The 20,857-nt window shown below is 31.7% G+C and overlaps 5 protein-coding genes across 6 annotated transcripts; 2 read left to right on the plus strand and 3 right to left on the minus strand.

The window, feature by feature from the left end:
* Positions 1-688: 688 nt before the first annotated feature.
* und (methionyl aminopeptidase und) lies at positions 689-5,049 on the plus strand. Of its 2 annotated transcripts, none has more exons than XM_090107592.1 (8): positions 689-916; positions 1,158-1,349; positions 1,556-1,716; positions 1,886-2,060; positions 2,337-2,545; positions 2,999-3,089; positions 3,227-3,401; positions 4,003-5,049. In XM_090107592.1, exons 1-8 carry the CDS (start codon positions 778-780, stop codon positions 4,253-4,255), a joined length of 1,395 nt encoding a protein of 464 aa, XP_089963718.1. In that variant the 5' UTR covers positions 689-777; the 3' UTR covers positions 4,256-5,049. The 2 variants fall into 2 exon arrangements, with proteins under 2 accessions (XP_089963718.1, XP_089963717.1); XM_090107591.1 differs by having other exon boundaries at positions 691-916; positions 1,155-1,349.
* Positions 5,050-7,753: 2,704 nt separating this feature from the next.
* Positions 7,754-13,539, minus strand: LOC149904692 (uncharacterized). Its single transcript, XM_090107593.1, has 7 exons — positions 13,290-13,539; positions 13,125-13,222; positions 12,608-12,748; positions 12,236-12,413; positions 11,652-11,787; positions 9,395-9,624; positions 7,754-8,215 (listed from the first exon to the last, which is right to left on the minus strand). Exons 1-7 carry the CDS (start codon positions 13,372-13,374, stop codon positions 8,109-8,111), a joined length of 975 nt encoding a protein of 324 aa, XP_089963719.1. The 5' UTR covers positions 13,375-13,539; the 3' UTR covers positions 7,754-8,108.
* Positions 13,540-13,830: 291 nt separating this feature from the next.
* LOC149904693 (BRISC and BRCA1-A complex member 2-like) lies at positions 13,831-16,089 on the plus strand. Its single transcript, XM_090106885.1, has 7 exons — positions 13,831-14,218; positions 14,296-14,594; positions 14,918-15,093; positions 15,253-15,375; positions 15,488-15,551; positions 15,638-15,791; positions 15,872-16,089. Exons 1-7 carry the CDS (start codon positions 14,134-14,136, stop codon positions 16,069-16,071), a joined length of 1,101 nt encoding a protein of 366 aa, XP_089963011.1. The 5' UTR covers positions 13,831-14,133; the 3' UTR covers positions 16,072-16,089.
* Positions 16,090-16,215: 126 nt separating this feature from the next.
* Cchl (Cytochrome c heme lyase) lies at positions 16,216-18,565 on the minus strand. Its single transcript, XM_090106886.1, has 5 exons — positions 18,427-18,565; positions 18,092-18,311; positions 17,778-18,014; positions 17,431-17,555; positions 16,216-17,347 (listed from the first exon to the last, which is right to left on the minus strand). Exons 2-5 carry the CDS (start codon positions 18,260-18,262, stop codon positions 17,110-17,112), a joined length of 771 nt encoding a protein of 256 aa, XP_089963012.1. The 5' UTR covers positions 18,263-18,311; positions 18,427-18,565; the 3' UTR covers positions 16,216-17,109.
* Positions 18,566-19,750: 1,185 nt separating this feature from the next.
* On the minus strand, positions 19,751-20,487 carry mRpL55 (mitochondrial ribosomal protein L55). Its single transcript, XM_090106887.1, has 2 exons — positions 20,190-20,487; positions 19,751-19,963 (listed from the first exon to the last, which is right to left on the minus strand). Exons 1-2 carry the CDS (start codon positions 20,382-20,384, stop codon positions 19,817-19,819), a joined length of 342 nt encoding a protein of 113 aa, XP_089963013.1. The 5' UTR covers positions 20,385-20,487; the 3' UTR covers positions 19,751-19,816.
* Positions 20,488-20,857: the final 370 nt, after the last annotated feature.

Consider the following 20,857-nt stretch of genomic DNA (forward strand, 5'->3'; position numbering starts at 1 on the left):
TGACGGGTGACTTTTTCCGTAAGTACAACATCGTCGCCGTCGTCGTCGTAGCATCGTCGCCTCGCAACCGTCTTCTTCTGGACTTATTAGATTCTTACATTTTAGCACTACATATTGTCAATAATTATTGTAAGTCGTGCAGTATAGTCGGGAACGAAGACACAAGCATCCTCGATACAAAAAATATACGATCAGTACGCAACATTATATACACAATACACATGCATTTTAATAATAGATTTCAAAACAGCAATACAATAATATAAACGCGAGCAATGGAAAGACGCCGCGGCCGTGCTTACTCCGAAACATACACGATTAGTCCGCATGCGTACTGGCGCTGTATATTTTGGAGCGCTATTCTTACTTACTTCACTACAAAATATACGCGAGTATTTGCGTACTACTGCTGTATAGATTGGAAGAACTTTGTAAAAAAGTTATTTCCAAACTATACGGGATTAGTTTCACACCGTTGCGTACAGTATATCAACTTAAACAAGAAAAGTGAGAAGTCCATCTACTTAAGCTTATAATGTTAAATGATTGATAAAATATCTAGATCAGACATAAACTTTTTTGAAACGACAATATGAAGAAACTGTGGAAGAAACATTCTAACTAGCAACACTAGTAGTGTTGCTAGTTAGAATTTGGCAGTAACCAAAAGACACGAATTCACACCACGACTCATGAGGGAACTTCAAATTTTAAAAATAAATATCGCATGCTTATGACTAGAGGTGTTTTTATTTAATTCGCACTGAACAAATTAAAATGGATTGCGTAAAAACTATTGAAGAGACAGAGCAAATAGCGGAAAATGAAGAGGATGAGGAAATTGATGCCGTAGAAGATGGAGATACCAAAGATCCCGCTAAAAAGAAGAAAAAGAAAAAAAAGAAGAAGAAGACAGGTTAGGTTTCACTTGACTTGATAATGCTTTTATTCACCTTGATTCACCTTTAAATAGTTGTTGATCCGTAATCTCTTCATTTAGACGCAATTTATATAAAAAAGGCAAAGTCTTCAATATATTTTTGCCAGTTCTGGCTCTAATTATAATTTAAATTTAAGCTTTATCTGATATGAAAATAATAATAGTCATGCTAGAGACCATACCATATTAATAAATATAAGATTAACTTTAATAGCAGGAACCGAAGAAGTTCCAGCTGAGAATAATGAAGAGGGGTTAGAAAAACAAGCACAAGCATTGTCGGTTGAAAACAATGTTGGTGATGGAGAAGAAAAAAAGAAGAAGAAAAAGAATAAAAATAAAAACAAAAACGCCACAAAGGCTCAAACAAACCCACCAACTATTCCTATTGCCGAACTTTTCCCTGACGGTAAGTGCACAATACCAATAACTAGCAGTTGAATAATGCAATCGTATACACTGTATGATGTATACATTATTATATACACACACAAAAAAAACATCATCACAACAAAAATATTATCAAAAAAGCTTTATTATTTACCTAAATTTGTAATGATTTTAATATTACTTGTGTATGTATGACCAATTTTGTTATAAGTTGAATTATTTCAGGTAATTTCCCTGAGGGACAGATAATGGAGCACGGTCCAGCTGAAGGTATTGATGAGAGAACAGCTAAAGATAGATTTTCTAGTGAAGAAAAGAGAGCATTAGACAGAATGCACCAAGATATCTACCAGGAAATTAGACATGCAGCTGAAGCACATAGACAAGTAATGAGAGATTTAAAAAATTGGTTGTGTTGAATACTACATTTTTAGGAACTGCTCAAAAAATAATAATTAAAAAGTTTTGACTTTAATTAATAAAAAAATCAATCGCTAATATTTGAACTCTGTGTAATTTGTAACTTATTTTAATTCACAAGTTAATCTATTTTAGACTCGACAATACATGCGAGATTGGATCAAACCTGGCATGACTATGACACAAATATGTGAAGAATTGGAGTCTACAGCTAGACGTCTCATCGGTGAAGATGGTTTAAAAGCAGGGTTGGCTTTCCCTACTGGCTGCAGTCGTAATCATTGTGCTGCACATTACACACCAAATACAGGTTTATATTTAAAAATAATTTAAATACATACTGCAAACAACAATAGGTTAGTAGGTCTATATTAGATAATAGAATTTTATCATTCGCCATTATTTCTTATAAAGCCCTCAATATTGTATGTAGATGATATTTTATTGATTGTAGTTGTTTAGTTGAAGCCTATCATTATAAAGCATTACTGTGCAGGAAAAGATATCACTTTCATACTAGATGATGGAATTCCATTCTTCTAAAATAACTAACATTTATAAACATTTAACATGTTCTTTTATACAGGGGATAATACCGTCCTTGAATACGATGATGTTGTAAAGATTGACTTTGGTACACATATTAACGGACGAATCATTGACTGTGCGTTCACACTGCACTTTAACCCACGCTATGATCCTTTAGTGAAGGGAGTGCAGGAAGCCACCGAGGCTGGTATTAAGGCATCTGGTATTGATGTGAGGCTATGTGATGTTGGTGCTGCTGTGCAAGAGGTGAATTTAATTTATTACTGTTTTACTTATATTTCTTTCATAAAACTTTTGCTTTCCAAAAAGGAAGCATGATGTATAGATAACTTTTCTTTAAAAAATTATTTAACATCTATACTAATATTATAAAGCTGAAGAGTTTGTTTGTTTGTTTGTTTGTTTGAACGCACTAATCTCGGGAACTACTGGTCCGATTTGAAAAATTCTTTCGGTGTTAGATAGCCCATTTATCGAGGAAGGTTATAGGCTATATTTCATCATGCTACGGGCAACAGGAGAGAAGCCACGGGGGTGAAACCGCGCGGAGCAGCTAGTTTTCATATTATAATGTACAATTTTGAATCAACATTGTACAAGTTGAATGTTTTAATTCTAACAAATATTTCCAGTTATCATTGAGGTTATGTTTGTATATATTATGTAATGTACAGTTCCTTTACACGCAATTTGTTTTAGGTAATGGAATCACATGAAGTAGAATTAGACGGTACAGTTTATCAAGTGAAACCAATCCGTAACCTTAATGGTCACTCCATTGGACCATATCGTAAGTAAAATTTCGTTTTTTCACTGAATTACATGTATATTCAATAATTATATTAATTTTACACATAATACTGCAAATTATTCCATACGAAATTATTGTGAAAAGATTGAATATTATATATTTTAACAATTTTACAGGTATTCATGCTGGTAAGACTGTGCCAATAGTTAAGGGTGGTGAGACAACTCGTATGGAAGAAAATGAGTTTTATGCAATTGAAACATTTGGCTCCACTGGCCGGGGACAAGTCCATGATGACATGGACTGCTCTCATTATATGAAGAACTTTGATCAACAATTTGTGCCTTTAAGGTTAGTAGCTATTATTTTATTAATATTAAATTCTAGCTCTTTCACTGAAATTAGTGTACTGCATCAAAAAGCCTATTGCAATAAACAAAGTGTTCCTATTTGAAAAAAAAAAACCAACGTGTTGTTTTCTATTTAGTTATGTAACTTATTACTAGTTTGGGAAATGATAAAAAAAATACGTGAAGCACTCGGGGACTGCCGCGGTAAAGCTATTGAATGCTATGCCTTCAAGCCACACCTCCGTGCCTGTCCCCGTGGGGAGGGAGCGTGAGGTTTTTTCGTTACGGAATTTCTGCATTCGGTCCCCGTGTTCAAGGCCCGCGATAGAAGCTATGCAATAGCTTAAAAATCTATGTATTTTCTTAACATAAAATGGTTTTTACACGCTTTATATTAGCTTCACCTGTATGTTTGTTTGTAACCGGCTTCTTTGGGCGCGATTTTGACCCACTTTAAACGGCCAGATTTCGTTCAAACTTTGTAGATTTATTGAGGACCGATAACAATACACTAATTTGATAAAATTTTCTATTTTTTAGTTCGGTTTTCTATAAAAAGCGTGTTTTTTAGTTTTTTTAACTATTATTATTATTTTTCACAGATTACAATCATCCAAACAGCTGCTGAACTTGATCAACAAGAACTTCGGCACGCTCGCGTTCTGCAAGCGGTGGTTAGAGCGCGCCGGTGCATCGCGATACGCAATGGCGCTCAAAGACCTCTGCGATAAGGGCGTGGTGGACGCTTACCCGCCGCTATGCGATATTAAGGGCTGCTACACGGCGCAGTTCGAGCATACAATACTTCTGAGACCGACCTGTAAAGAAGTCGTCTCTAGGGGAGACGATTATTAAATACATGATTCACGCTACACCGAGCAACAGTCAGGCGCAATTTACTCCATACAAAAAAATGTTGTGTGGTTTTTTTATGAAACCACGGTAAAAGTGAAACTTAGGCACAAAATTATCGTATTTGCACGATAATTATCGTACGGTTCGACCGTCACGCGACATGCGCTACACAGACCAAAAAGTTTGAGACGATGTAATAAAAGTTTCACTTTAAAAAGTAATGTTTGAACAAGCCCAGCGACACGGTGTAGCGTAATGCATGCTTAACAACGGTCCAGACATGTGCTCTTTCTTCCGACGAATTTTTAGGGCTGGCATCCCCGGCTGTGACAGATGACACATTCAATGAAAAGTGGTGTGTTTTTATTGTTTCGGTGATTTGGTGGTTGAATTATGTTGATAAATTTCGTTTATCAAGTAGACTGATGTAATCAGGCTAAAATAACATCTGATACTTTTTAATAATTGAACTATATGTTGTGAAAACCAAGTGTTGCTTTGCTGGGTGTTAATCAGTCCTAATAATTTATACATGCTATATTTTTACGTTCTAACAATTCAAGTTTGCAATAAGCCCGCGGCTTTAAAACTTTTACTTAAATTATTTAAGTATAACTTGTTGATGTCAATATTAACTCATTTTATGTGATTTTCTACACCTGATTACACGTTTTATTTTAATTAACTTTGTTTATTATAACTATATGTATCAGTTTTTGTAGAGTGTAAGATACAGCTGTGTATTCTGACCATTGTCGATACAAATTAACCTTTAAATAAAGTTATGTATTTTATATTTTTTTTTTTTTATTTATAGTTGACTATTTCAACAAAAGTTTCGAGATATTTTAGTTAAACTAAGAGATTAGGGAATGTAGAAAGAAAACAACTTATAATTTTACTTAAAATTTATTACCCATTTTTAGGAAAGCAGTATCATCCTAAAAATCACAAATGTAAACGATTATATATAACATGTAAAATGGATAAAAAGTCTTTCGCCCATAACAATCGTGAATAGAAATGTAAAAAACGTTCTAAGGCTTCTGACTTCCTACAATTTTTCTAGCATTTTACATAGTTTCATAATAATATCTACATATAACTACGATCACTAATATCTTTGTAGAAAAATTATGAAAAAGCAATATTCGCTGCACAATTTAACATTTATAATTGTTTTATTTAGAAGGCTTTAGAATCGAGTACATATTTCAACAAGATGTACGAATAAGAGTTATCTAACGTAACTGGCAATACTAATATGAAGTGACTTTCAAATAAACCGTTCATTTAATTTAAAAGAAACAGCAAGCTGTGCACTAAATTTCATTGTAAGAAAACTAAAAAATTAAGTGGTAAAAATACTGACTTTATACAATAATTATATTGACTTACTAATAAAAGGGTTTCCATAGTATATGAAATGAAAACTTTTAAGCTGGATTATTTTGTACTTGGAAATTACGAACGCACGAAAGTGATTTGAAACCGTAGGTGCTCTGAATAACACATATTCTGTCAACGCACATAAGTAATCCATATAACATTTTAGTAAATATTTTATATATTGTAAGCCAAAACAGTCTAATGATAAAATAGAATTAGGTCTAACAAACGACATACAACAGGGAAAACTTATGTGCCTCACTGTTAATGTCTATAATTCAATTGTAATAACATGGTACAACATGAACCTTTTTTTGTTTACATAATATACCTACTTATTGTAGAAACCTTTATTTTTTTACGTCTGATTCCTTTTCTTAGTAGTTCAATATCTATCTAGTGTCGTCAAATACTCAGATGTTGATGAGTCGTATCGTAAAAATATACGTAATATTAAAAAAATGCTGCAACTGAAATAGCTTTAAGCTTTTGTTAGGTAATACATATTATAATACATAAATTATTAAACAATTTGAACCTTATATTGACTAGAGGATGCAACATTATACATATATTAAGTGACAAATAAAAAACCGATATCGAATATAAAGTATTAAAATTATTAATTATTTCATCCGTAATTTAACTCTAAATGAAAGCAGGATACTAATGGCACAAAAACACGTATACAAATAATTTTAAAACCTATGGCTTGGTGCTAAAAGGACTGCAGTTCTTTTGTTTGTATAAATATTATTGAAATGAAAAAACACGTAATCTTCCGTAATGTAGTCCGTTGTCTGAAAGGAGCTTTTAACATCAGGCCACAAACTTTAACCATTCAATCTGCAAGTTCAACTTGCCCATGACAGGATCCATACCCACGCGTTAAAAATGCAAATACTACCTTTTTAAATAGAATTTAGAATAAGTATCTGCGATTGTCTCTGCTATTACTTTTATCGGTAGGTCCGTTTACACTTTTAATTCCTTCCTGCGGTACGGATTCCCATAACTTTCTGTTCAAATTCACGTCTCTACATAATTAACCCACTAACATCGCTTATACCAAATTGGTAAAGTATCACAGAAATTAAATGTCCCTAGCTAAACTATTATGATTTCTAATAAGTTTTCAAAGTGACTACTTCTCCAGATTAAGTTACATAATATCCTTATTGAGGGTAAGACAAATACTTAATTAAAATTTTATTTTATTATACGAATATAAGGAAAATATTAAATTTATGGAAGTTAATAAAATCTAATTATAGGTAAACCAGAATCTGATGGCAATTAGGGAAATCAAAATTTTGAGTGTGCAACCCTAGGGAAAATGGACTGACCGATCTTGATACTGCTTATTTTTTATTTTGTCCTCAATATCATTACTCACATTACATAAGTGGACAATACTGTACTTAAAAATGAGATATCCACTTAATATTATGTAAGTATGTACTTACATGTATAATATACAATTATACAAATTACTTTTATACAGGTAATACATATTATTATTTACACATACCTATATTTGTATATTCATTACCAGTATGCCATGTGAAAATATCGATATAATGATAATGTAGATCAAAACTGCTTATAATTTTTTATAAAATAAAATAAAATTATGTTTATTTTCGTAAGTATTAACAGACACACATTATAAAATTGACTTGGACAGCTTGGACTTGACGAATAGCCGTATTGGAAACTCATGTAATAAGTTTTCATAAAAATATTCTAATCAACAAACAATATTATAGTTAAGTACCTACATATAATATTTTTTAATTTATAGTATCAAAACGGGTAAGTCCAATTTACTAATAAAATCTTCAAAATTGAAAATTGTGATGTGTTTGACCCTTCTTCATCGAATGTTTTTCTATACACATTATAAACAACACCTCTTGCTTGTGATCGCAGCGGCTTTTTCGACATTTTCGAAGATTTTTTAGACAAAATCCTAAAAATTATTCATCAACTGCAAAAAAGACAAATAATTTGACATCCAATTTGATAGTTGTCAAATAAGTTGCCACATAAAAATCTTTTATTTCTTAAATATAAATATGCCATCAGATTCTGGTAGACCTATAAATGTGTGTCATTGGTCGTTGGCGTCTTGCACTTTTTATAACTAAGGAATTAGTGAAGCTAAATTAATAAAAATAATATAATCGTAAATAAATAATATCGTACTGAATATTTTAAGGAAAATCAATCAAATCCTCTGTCATCAATTAAAATCGGGAAGACGATATTAATTTAAATAAACTATTCGGGACTCATCCTCTGTCTACTCCAAAATTAAGATAAATGTGAATGTATAAATATCACACCACGCACAAATTGAATACCTAATTTCATTACAATAAATGTCTTCAATAAAATACAAAAATAAGTTATAAATAATCCACTCAAATTAAAAATTATAATATTTGTGACTAATCGTTGCTTAACGCTGAAGTTCCTCGCCATTGGTTGTTACTTCGGTCTGCGGCCACTTGTAAATAGTTTGCAGCGGCACGTGAAGCAACTCTATGATGTGTCGGTAATTCGGCTCTACGAAAAATAAATAAATAATTAATTAATACAATGTAATAGAACCCTTCATTAATTAAAATCGGTTTGTCGTCTGTGCCCCGCGGTTTCACCCGCATTGCTCCGCCCATGTTGGTCTAAGGGTGATATATTATAGCCTTCCTCGATAAATGGGTTATCAGGCTATCTAATACCGAAACAATTTTTCAAATCGGACCAGTAGTTCCTGAAATTAGCGCATTCAAACAAAAAAACAAACAAACTCTTCTATAATATTAGTATAGATTAATATACCTACATGTATTAAACTAGATTAAATTGAATGATTAATACTAAGAACTATTCTTATTGTTAACTTATCTGAGATAAGAATATGTTTTTGAGAATATACATTATACAACTTATAATAAGATCTATGTAATCGTCTAATAAAGATAAAATTGTAATATGAAATGAACGAAACATAAATTCAAAACTATCAAATAAAATAAAATTATTTTTACAAATATGAAATACGTTTCAAAAAAGATCTATCGAAGAAATCCATATTATGTACTTAAAATTTAGACGAAACAATCGTGTATTGTACATATCGCAGTAATCCTACTAATATTATAAATACGAAAATTGTATGTTGGTTTGTTACTCCTTCACCTAAACTACTGAATCGATTTTCATGAAATTTGGCACACACATAGAGGTTAACTTGAATTAACATAGGATAGTTTTACGAGGAACTATGCGGGTTTAAATTTACGCGGGCGAAGCTGCGGGCAAAAAGCTAGTATATTATATTGAGTCATATCTAATTAAACAAGTTGTTACATATTGACACAACTTTTACATTATTTATACATATTTAGTTTAATATTATCAAATACAGAGTAAACAGCATAGTACATATTTGTAATGTATCAGTATTGTATTACATTTGATATATAAATATGTATAATGTATATACCAAATTTTAACTAGAGTCGGTACATAAACAATCGGTGCTCCAAATGTTTTATTTAAAAAGTTATTTAAATAATGCGAACGCTATTGCATGAGTTTCATTAAAATGTCTTATTGGGTATGAGGTAAAAGCATTTCATGTTTAGATTTTTATTTTAACTTCATATCATAGATATAGATAAGATGGGAAATAATAATAGATGACTCTATTAGTTTCACATTACATAATATATTTTATCTTACCATTTTCTGGGTTAATGTATCCCCGCCGAATCAAGAAGTCCAGTAAAACGGGAGCGCTGGTTGTTTTAAATTGTGGTGTAAGCGCTCGTTGCACACATTCTTCTGCAGTTAGTAACTCGAATTTCTCAACCTCCCCATCTGCATTTTCAGGCACAAACTCCATGGGAAGCTCCAGATCGTATACATATTCCGTGTTCGGGAATAGACCTCTCTCGCTTTCGAAGTAGAAACTAGAAGACAGAAAACTTTATATTAAATAACCTATGATAGGTATATAAAAAAGCTAGATACGTTACCCGCTCTCTATTTTGGCAAGAAAAAACTCAGCTAAGTGCCCGAGTTTCACTTAATCACGCACCATTCAGCGTCATGGCTGGACGTTCTTTTTATATTTTAATCGGCAGTTGTTATTACGAAGTACATGAGTGAGATATGTATTATGTCTCGTGCGTGAGAGTGAAAGAGAGAACAATGCGTTAGGCATTATCACCAATACAGTATAAGTAAAAAGTGAAGTCCCGTGTCCCCGTAGTGGGGTAGGGGGCAGATGCATTATTCATACATCTGTTTCACTGATCGATTTTTCTTTAGGGACAAGTAGGTGATCAGCCTTCTGTGTCCTGCCAGACCGAGACATTTTTTTTTTCGTCTCCACCGGGAATCGAACCCAGGACCCCTCGGTTCTACGCTCACGCGTCAACCACTGTACCGAGGAGGCGGTCGCACAGTATAAGTAGGTATATATTAATTACGCTGTTTTTTAGTGCAATGATGTTGGCGTATGCCGCGTCTACTAGTTTAGTAGGTCATTGTAAATAACTGTGATTTTTACACAGAAATTATGTAAATTTTCATGAATCTATATAAACTTCAAGCTAAAAACTTTAAAAGCAATACTGATTTGGATCAGTCAGAACTGGAAATATAGTAGGAAATAGGTACTTATTAAGAACCTTGTGGGTCCTTATTGTTACGTGTATAGAGAATGTTTTTCCTGTTTAAACATAGATTGCTTTTTAACTAAAAATAACATATTACAAAACTGGTTTATATGGTAATAAAATTCAATTATGTAGGTATACGGCATATATAAACTAAATAAATTACAAAACAATTCAAAGTACAACTTAAGCTTAGCCATTATTTATATAGCACATATCATTGCAATGTTATCAGAACATGATTCTTAGCTACAGGATTGGTATTATTTTTATGAGAAGACTAAAATTGTATTTATGCTCAATATAATGAACATAATTCGAACATTTTTTTATGCATTAAAATTTTAAGACAAATAATTTTTAATGGTTCTATTCTGGTTTTGGAATTGAAAACATCTCGTCTTAGTACGAGATCCGGCTGCAGGATCAGTGCGTTCATCGGTTTTTTGCTGAAAACCGAATTTTTATGTATATTTATAATTAGGAGAATATATATCGACTAGATTGCCAGTCAAAATTAGGCCGCAAGCATGTTTGATTAAAATTTTTCTAATCGGTTTTTGGGAAAAAAATTCGTTCACTTGTTTTTTGAATAAAATGTAATAAGGGTTGCTGGCTTTTAAAAATTATAAATATAGGATTAGTGCGTTCATCGTTTTTTGCTGAAAACTGAATTTTTATGTATATTTATAATTTTTAAAAGCCAGCAACCCTTATTTGCGGCGGTATTTAATTAGGCAACCATATATGATAATAAATAGAAAAAAATTAGCTTTAATTTGATATATGATTCATAAATGTGCGTCATGAACGTAAAAATGAATCGAAATCATACCAGTTTGCACCAGGTTGCCAAGATGTTGCGGCCAGGTGAAAAGCGGCAACCGTGATTTTTTAGAATTTTTATATCATTTGACGTGATGTAGACTACATTTTATTCAAAAAACAAGTGAACGAATTTTTTTCCCAAAAATCGATTTGAAAAATTTTAATTAAACATGCTTGCGGCCAAATTTTGACTGGCAACCTAGTCGATATATATTCTCCTAATTATAAATATACATAAAAATTCGGTTTTCAGCAAAAAACCGATGAACGCACTGATCCTGCGGTGGGATCTTAGACTATCTACTGTGCTGTTTTATTATAATGTGAAATAATGTGTAACTATAACTATATTTGGACTTTGTCAAAGTGATATCATTGATAAGTTTTATCAAATTTTATATCCATTTATATAAGACATCATCATTTCATAAATTGGGCAGAATATGGGCATAAAAAATTTACAGATAAAGTTTGATAGTAAAACATACCTCACACAGCCAGCTGGAACCAGTTTTTTCGCTAAATCCCCGACCACAGATGCTTCTTCAGCAACTTCTTTGATGGCAGTTTCAAGAATACCGTAGCCAACGGCCAGACCTCCACTCACAAAGCAATCCCATTTTCCTATATTAATTTAAGACGGTAAAATATGTCTGTCGGGAACAAGGACAGCTTACTTATATTTGCTCCATTTCTAATCTAATTTAATATATCATTTGAGTAGACTATAGAGGTTAAATTGCTTTTATTGTTTTCAATCGACTAACTATGCTAGGTAATTAAAGAACCAATACTATACCATCCACTTTTTTGTGCTTGTAAGAAAAGTCTAGAAATTTATAAAAAAACTAGCAAACCCGGCAACTCCATTTCACCACCAGAGACACCTTTCCTTTGCTATAAACCTCTCGGAGCCCGAGACCTTTCCAACGAATGCAAAACCGTGGAAATCGGTTCGTGCGTTCTGGAGTTATAGCGTCAGGAAGGAAAACCCGACTTATTTTTATATATAAAAAAATATATATTGGTAACATTAAATTATGCAAGCATATTATATGAACATTAATCATACCTGGCCAAGTTTGTTTAGTAAAACTCCTCTGTTGCAGCCAAATGCACAGACCTTTGGTAGGATGGAATAGGTATCCATTTATACTGACACCATAGTTCCTGATGCCAAACAGACATATAGCGCTCCTATCCATCTCCAAGAGGCTCTCATGGTAAAATGGTGTACTAACCTCAAAGCACTATAGAACACAACAAAAATATGATTTTTATATGGTCTTATTATTATTGTGTGGTCAATAAATACTAAACTTGTATACCAAATTCAATTAATATATGTAATAAACGCTACATAACTATTGCTATAAACTAAGTAATTATGTTAAAAATATTAAACTAAACAAATTTAATTGGTTTATATAAATAGCCTTCATACCTCATCTCGCCAACCTTTCAAAGCACATATTTCCCCCTCCTTGCGCAAAAACTGTAGAACTTCAGCAATTCTTGTAGTTCTCTCTTGATAGTCCCTAAATGCTGGATTTAATTCCACATATTTTCCAGTAACTCTGAATACCTGCATAAATAATATTAAAATTGATAGTTCTACCAAATAAAAACTAATACCTATTTAAATAATAAAATGTCTGCCTCTTGTATAAATCAATCAATGGATAAAGGTTTTTTAATCAAAAATAATATTTGAATAAAAACCACTAATTACTGATTAATTTTACCTATGTTCTTTAATCGGAGAGAGCAATTTTTTTATAACATGAGATTTATTTAAGTCCTTTGAAATGTACATAAATGAGGTTATTGATGGCCTAATTAAATTTAACTGATGATCAAAAATGAACATTTATTACAGGAAATGTAAGTAGTAACACAGTTAAAACAGATTGTTTTATCGGTGCGGTGCGACCGTGCGATCTTCTAACTTAACGCCTTACCTCGGGAAATCTTTGTAAATATTTCTGCACATCGGGCCGAATAAGACCTACTTGATGACCTCCAACCAAAAACGGTTTACAGGTACCTTGATGTAATCCTTAAACAAAACAATAACAATAACAATCGATTTTAAAATTAGTTAAATATTTTTGTTATAAACGTACCTGATAAATAGAAACAATTAAATTTTCTTGCTAATTTTGTTATTTCTGAAAGGTTGCTCTTAATTGTAGAATTCATGTCTTTCATGCTAATCTGTTACGATGAGCAATCAGAGAAATAATTTTTCTCAAACCTCCGAAAACTGAAAAACTCAAATTAGATTGCAATTCGCTATTTTGTTGCTGTTTGATTTCAATCCCCTCGTCAATCCCCGTCCTGCCCTGCCGTGTCCAATAGTGATGTGCCTGTGGTGATGTGCTATGGATGTGATAAAATGTATAAAGACAAAAAGATAGATGCAAGACAAAACAAGGTTAAATAGATAATGTTGCTATTGAATTGGTTCACTGGCTCATATCGACTATAATTTCACTTCCTTATTCTAGTAATTGCCCGGTTAGCGGGCTATTTAATAATAACAATTGAGCCTTTTCAAGATAACGGATATTTAATATTTTTAATGCAATTCATAACCGTACCACAAACCGTAAACAGAGAACCTTCAATCGAAAAAAATAGCATATATAGTGTCTAAAACTAGCTGTCATTAGCAGTCGTTTGTCAACGTCAAAAACAACAAGGCTATAATTTATTATTCTATTGTTGACAAATTTCATTTTTATTTTCAACAAATAATATTGTTTATTACAATTTTATTACATTTTAATTCTTATCATTAAACAATTCAACGTAGTGACTGAATATAATGTAAAATATGCTTTAATCCAACCAATTATAATATTATAATTCACCGGTGAATGAATCGTGATAATTTTGATAAATACTTGAAGTGAACCTTGTTTGATTCCCGGGTAGAAGGGATTGATTGTAAAATTGTAAAATAACATGACCGATAATATGAGTATCCTTAGTGAAATTTCTCCTGTTTTCCGTCCATATATTCAGTGTATTTACCAAGACTTAAAACTAGGTGAACAAATTGATGCTATATTATAATTATTAATTCCGTGCACAGTATTATTTTTAATATGATATCTAATATTTCAGGACTATGCAAAACTAAAATTGACTTGGAAAGGATATCTGGGAATATGGAAGGAGTTGAAAGTCAATTAAGAGTGGTGCTCCCATATTGCTCAAAAAAATTAAAATGGGAAGTGATTTTTGATCCTTCAACACCGTGGTTTGCACCGGACTTCAGATTTGATGATGAAAGCTTTCTTAGTAATATTGACGAAGAAAATCTAATTAAAGAAGTCCCAAGTCTTTGTCAGTGGAATTCAAGTGACCCTAAAGCTTTGTGTGGAGTACTAACAGAACTTATCAAATTATATAAGTTTCATCAGGTAAATAGTGATATCCATACTATTAATATTATAAATGCGAAAGTAACTCTGTCTGTCTGTTACTCAATCACGCCTTAACTACTGAACCAATTTGCATGAAATTTGGTATACATATATTTTGATACCCAAGAAAGGACATAGGCTACTTTTTACCCCGGGACATAGGCTAGGTTTTATCCCGGAAATCCCACGGGAACGAGAACTATGCGGGTTTTTCTTTGACTGCGCGGGTGAAGCCGGGGGCAGAAAGCTAGTATGTCCATAAACAAGACATACAAATATACTAACGAAGTTAGAAATATTTTACAGATTGATGGTTTCAGGTAAAGAAATTGAATGAGGATGATAATTCTCGTGCTTCTTTTGAGTATAGTGCATTACTTGGCAATGCTCTAACAACTGAACAAGATGTTGAAGTCTGGGTGGGAGGCCATATAGTAGAATTTATGATTAAGTTAAAAGTGAATACATCTAAGCTCCCCGAATTGTATAACGAAAGGTAAAGCATTTATGTAGTTATGTGATATTTGAAATAATACTAAAACTTTTAACTTATAAATAGTTAAATTACCATAGTTATCATCTAAAGAATTTCTTTGGAAATAGAAATATGCAATAAACCATATGTTTATAAATTATAATATTACCTGAATTACAGCATTGACATAAATCCTGGGATTGACACAGCTCTTTTATTAGTGAGATACCCAAATTCCACTAATGCAGAATTAATTCTTTCTCCATTTCTATCTAAAGTTTTGGGAAATATTACATTGCCATTGTAAGTATATACATTTTTATTTTATTATATGGAATGTAATTTGATGATTGAGATGTAAAAACACACTATGATGATACATATATTTTATATTAAAAAAAACCCTTTTTTTTAGAATGCATCAATCAGGAGTTCTTATGGACTATGTACCAATGGTAACAGATTTACTTAATAGTAAGGTAATTAATTTCTACAGTAATATTTAATACAGGTTATTGATTTTTAATGATATGTTTAATAAATAATAAGATGTTTTTCTTTAAAGATACAGGATATTGTAAACAATGATAGGCTAAAGAGAGAATTGTTAGCTCAGCTGATTATTAAATATGAAGGAGCCATTCTCGAACATGATGCTACAAGTGCAGCATTACTATTTCAAATGAATGATTTTCATTGGATATTACAGATAGATATAGGTAATTAAGTTTGTTTTTCTCATAAAAATTTTCTCATTACTTTATGGATGATGTTTATTGATCATCGTTTTAAATTGCAGGTGCAAATTTTCCTGAAAAATCACCAATATTGACTCTGCGATCTGTGTATCATAGCGCCAAAGGAAAGCCAAAGTCAAAAGTTCTACCAAGTTGTCCACATACTAATTTTGAAGCATATATTGAACAACAAGTGGAAATATTTAAAAATGAATGCAAAGGAATTACAGCAAGTCACCCAATACTTACACTGGATAATTAAATAAAATGAAATATTAAACTTATTTTTAATTTCATACCTTTATGGAGAATACAAATTATTAAATATCCGCTATTTCGAATTTCAAATGATATCTTTAAATTTTATTTGATGAAAAATGTATGGTAAAAATATAAATAAAACAAATTACAATTTTAATAATTTATTATATGGTAAGATAAAAAGCAATATTTTCAACACTCCTCAAAATTATTCACAAATTTTGTAAGCACTATGAAGTACCTACTCAGGTTTTGAAACATGCATATCTACAAACAATCTCAAGACCTCAAGTCAATTGTGATTATCCACTCTAATAATAAATTACCAACATGTCTATAATCTACTTCCAATTAAACTACTGATTAGTACATAGTGAAAATTATTGTGAAATAATGAAGTGAATAATGTTAAATCACAAAGAGTCACTGCAGTAACAATTATTTCTGTTCACAGAACAACTCCACATAGAAATTTAATAAGAATAATTTAAGTAATACATCACAGTGGTGGGATTTAATAAGAAATTAATAAGTAGGTATACCTTTTTCGTTTGCATTATGTATTTGGATGATATCATCAAAATACATAATGCCAACAATGAACAGGTAAGTAATACATATACATAATTCATCACCTGAATAGCAATTGCAAAGCAGGTGATGAATTATGTATTTTTGAAGTAATTACTTATCAGTGAAAAGGCTATTGCTTTTTAATTGACAAAATTAGACACACAATAAGAATTTTTGGGAAATTCTATACATATTTAATAAAATTAATTTCAAGTGATCTGTCTTTAACTTTAAATTTTAATTCCCCTCTATATTCAACTGATCACAAGTAGAGAATTTGTATGATCAGTGAGCAATCTTAATTAAAAACAATAAGAATTCAAATATAACACATTTTCAGTGACTTTAATGGGAAATTAAGTAGGGATATTAGTTTCATAGCTATTTTGTTAGGTATTCCATTTACAGTCACAAAAGAAACAAGATTTTACTCTCTCAAAAATATAAAGACGGCAACATATTAAGGTCAATTTGTAATTTTGGGGTTTTCTTTATTTTCCAACAACTCAAACCGGTATCTCATATACATAACTTTCATTCTGTCCCAGACATTTTCAAATGAATCCATGGCTGGCCTGACATCTAACAGGGCAAATTCATTTTTACTGTCAACTTCACCACCATCATAATAATCAATAATGTATCGAACTTCTTTACCACATCTGTCTACAATCCAATCATGACGATCGAAAGGCAACTCGTATCTGGAAAGTTATAAAATCACATTAAAAAGTGTGTTTATAATGTTACACAAATATAATTGCATATTATTGCATCATGTACTCACCCAAGCATTGATCGAATACGTGCTCTAGGGCTGTATTGGGTTGCCTTTCCTCCAAAACTCTTAAGTCTGGGATGTCCACATTCTTTGGCATGTAAGGCTTCCCACTTCAAGACCTCTAGCCATGCCTATAAAATTAGGGATTTTTAGAAGGTATAAAAATAATCAGCATTAATAATTAACAGTTTTATATACTTTTGGTTCTGAGTCAGCCATAGTTAACATTAATTACAATTAATTATATGTGTTCATTATGTGAGAAATAAACAAGGGAACAAAACACAAAAGTCACTTATATTTAAAAAAAATAATACAACTAAAAATTTGACTTCAGTACATCTATTAATTACCTGTTCATTGTTGGCATTATGTATTTTGATGATATCGTCCATATCCTTAGGTTTGATGTCTTCATCCTTCCAACGCCAACCTTTGCGTAACATTGCATTCCAAAACATTTGTTGACTTGGATATACCCAGAATTCGGTGGATCCATCAGGCATGGCACGAGGGATACTGGATACTTGTCTTTGAGTAGGAAGCTCAAATGGTTGGTCTGGTGCAGGTTGTTGATTAGCTGGAGGCATCTATAAAATTATACACATTTTATAGTATAAACGTTTATAGATTCGATTTAATTCTTAATCAAATGTTCTTAATATACCATGTTATAAGGATTAACATCATCCCTTTGGATGGGACATTCCGATGGGCGTGATTCTGCCTTTTTCTCTTGATTTTCCATTTTATTGTGCATAGGGCATTCTGCGGGTGGATTAACATTTTTGGCAAAATTTCTAGGCTTCTCCGCCTCTGTTGATACTGTACTACCCATTTCGTAGGTGCCTTACGTAAGGCTGCGAGGTTATCTTAACATGATATGCCTGAAACGGATAATGTATAATGTTACAACTATTAAATTTTGGAAGCTTTTTGGTATCACGATATCACATGTTCTAAGAAACTCAATATAGGTATGTATTCAAAAATAAAAAGCACCTGATTAGAACGGAAAGATCCAAGACAGGACTGTCAAAATTAAAAATATAATTGGTCATTTTGACAGATGATATAACAATAGACAATTCTAAATCAGAATGTTAGGATTCCTAGCTTTTAGTTAGGGGATGATTAAATTTAATATTATCAAATTTTCTTTGCGCTCTATTTGGTTTGTGCATGCGCTGGACAATAGAAAGTGCTAAATCTGATTTTTTTTCAAATATTTCGATTTTAACTTTAATAATGTGCGTAATTTGGTTTGTATACTATTGAGTTAGACTTAAAATAATTAATTAAATTTAAAATATAACATAGCTAGCGTGATGATATAATATAAAATATTATACCCTTCTTCGATAAATGGGCTATTCAATTTAACACTGAAAGAATTATTCAAATTATACCTGCAGTTCCTAAGATTCGAGTCTGGCCAGCCAAAGCTAAATCCAGTAAAGGGTGGCAAATTTAAAAAATATAGACCTGGTACCTTCGGCTTAAATAGGAATTTTTTTTTATACTTTTGATATTCCTATAGGTGATCATAGTATATGGGTACATTATGTACACAACAAATCAGGATTTAAAAGTTATTAAAGGATGTGGTAGCCCTGTCAATAAAACATTTGACTTATATTATTTGTTTTGTATTTACTAATCATTGTAATTCTTTGTATTTACTTATCATTATAAATAAAAGCTGCCATACAGCACTCTTTATAGTTTTACCCATATTTCAACACTAAAACCAATAAAAACGCAAATAATTTGAACCGTTTTCAACAAAACTGACAACTAACTACGCAGAAACTGGCAGGAACGCCATGATGACATTCCAGATAGTGTGGCCGCTACAAAAATCACTGGGTTCAGCTTTGGCTGGCCAGACTCTAGCACTAAACAAACAAAAATATTTCACCTATAAAATATTATTAATAATATAGAAGAAACAAATCGACGGACGAATTTGAATTAGAGGGTGGATCAAGGAAATGGAAGTTTTTATACAACAATCTATCGATCCGCTACGGCACGCCTAGAACACTTGGTTATCACATACACATCCGTTAGAGAAGCATTTTTTTAAATTGGTCCAGTTGTTCCTTAAATTAGCACATTCAAACGAACTCTTCTGCTTTATATTATAAGCACAGAAGTTTAGATACCTAACAGATCCTCACAAACAACAAGTCCCATGTTTGGGTAATGTATCATCACTCATTATGGTAAAGTATAACTATAAGTGAAGTGAAGGAAATCTTTTCTACTACACTTGGTTAATGGTTTGTGCAGTTGATTAAGGAACAAGAAATAATAGAGGTGGTCTACATTACCAGTATAATTAATATTCTTTCTATATTATTTAAATCTACAAAAAAAATGTAGCATATCACTTCTTCTTCAAATATTTCAGGTACTTTTTGGCATTAAAGTTATCTTCTATCGTTTCAGTGATTTTAACCTTCTTTTTAGGTTTCCTTCTATCCAGTCGCATCTTTTTCTCTGCTTCCGATAAAAGAGATAGATCTAAAGGTAGCTGTAACCAAATTATTATAGATATGAAACAATCAGCCAGGTAAATACTATGTTATGAATTATTATGTTTAATACATATTAAACACACAAACACAGTAATGTTAAATGAACATTATTTATGTTACTTTTTTGATATAACTTGTTATCTAAAGAAAATAGGTTATGACATATGATGATATATAAAATATACAATAGTACACAGGTTTAATATCTTTCTAATAACTTACCTTTATTATTTTACGGGGTTCATGGTACCTAATATTTATAGATGCACCATTAGCTAGAACTACTTTTGTAGGGTACATTCTTGTATAAATTTCCCTATGTATTTTGGTAATACTGGCTACATTATTGTTTAAGGTTCTTTTACAATAATATTGTAAGAATAGTGCTTTACTATCTAGTAAGCATTTCAAAAACATAGTGCAATATTGATATTGAATAAACGTGGTCACTTTTCTTATTTTCAAAAATTTCTCAATCCCAATTCCCAATTTCAATTTTCAGTTGAATGACAGTGTGACTGTTAACCGTAGAGGGAGAATGTACTTCTCACTCTACGCTGTTAACATTTGATAACTGACAATTGACATCTGGCAGTGACAAAATAGTGTCATTTGTAAATGTACTAAACGGTACGTTCAAACTGATACGAAACGAATAACATACGAGAGGCGGGAGGCAAACCTACGCAATTCGCTCGCCTCAAAAATTATTGCTATGAAACACCCTTCGTTTCGGTTTTTGAATAGTTATAAAGGTTTGGTCTGTGGGTTTGGTGTCGAAGCTTAGGTTTTCATGTATAAGCGTAATTTTAACATTTGAGGAGCTTCGGAACAAAAACCGCTAAATCCACTTTCTAAGATTTTTGACAAATCGGAAAAAACGTTTTATT

The sequence above is a fragment of the Colias eurytheme genome, chromosome 11 (genome assembly GCF_061535395.1).
Source record: "Colias eurytheme isolate Ceu_HAF_F1 chromosome 11, ilColEury1 Martin Lab GWU primary, whole genome shotgun sequence".
In the NCBI taxonomy this organism is placed as follows: domain Eukaryota; kingdom Metazoa; phylum Arthropoda; class Insecta; order Lepidoptera; family Pieridae; genus Colias; species Colias eurytheme.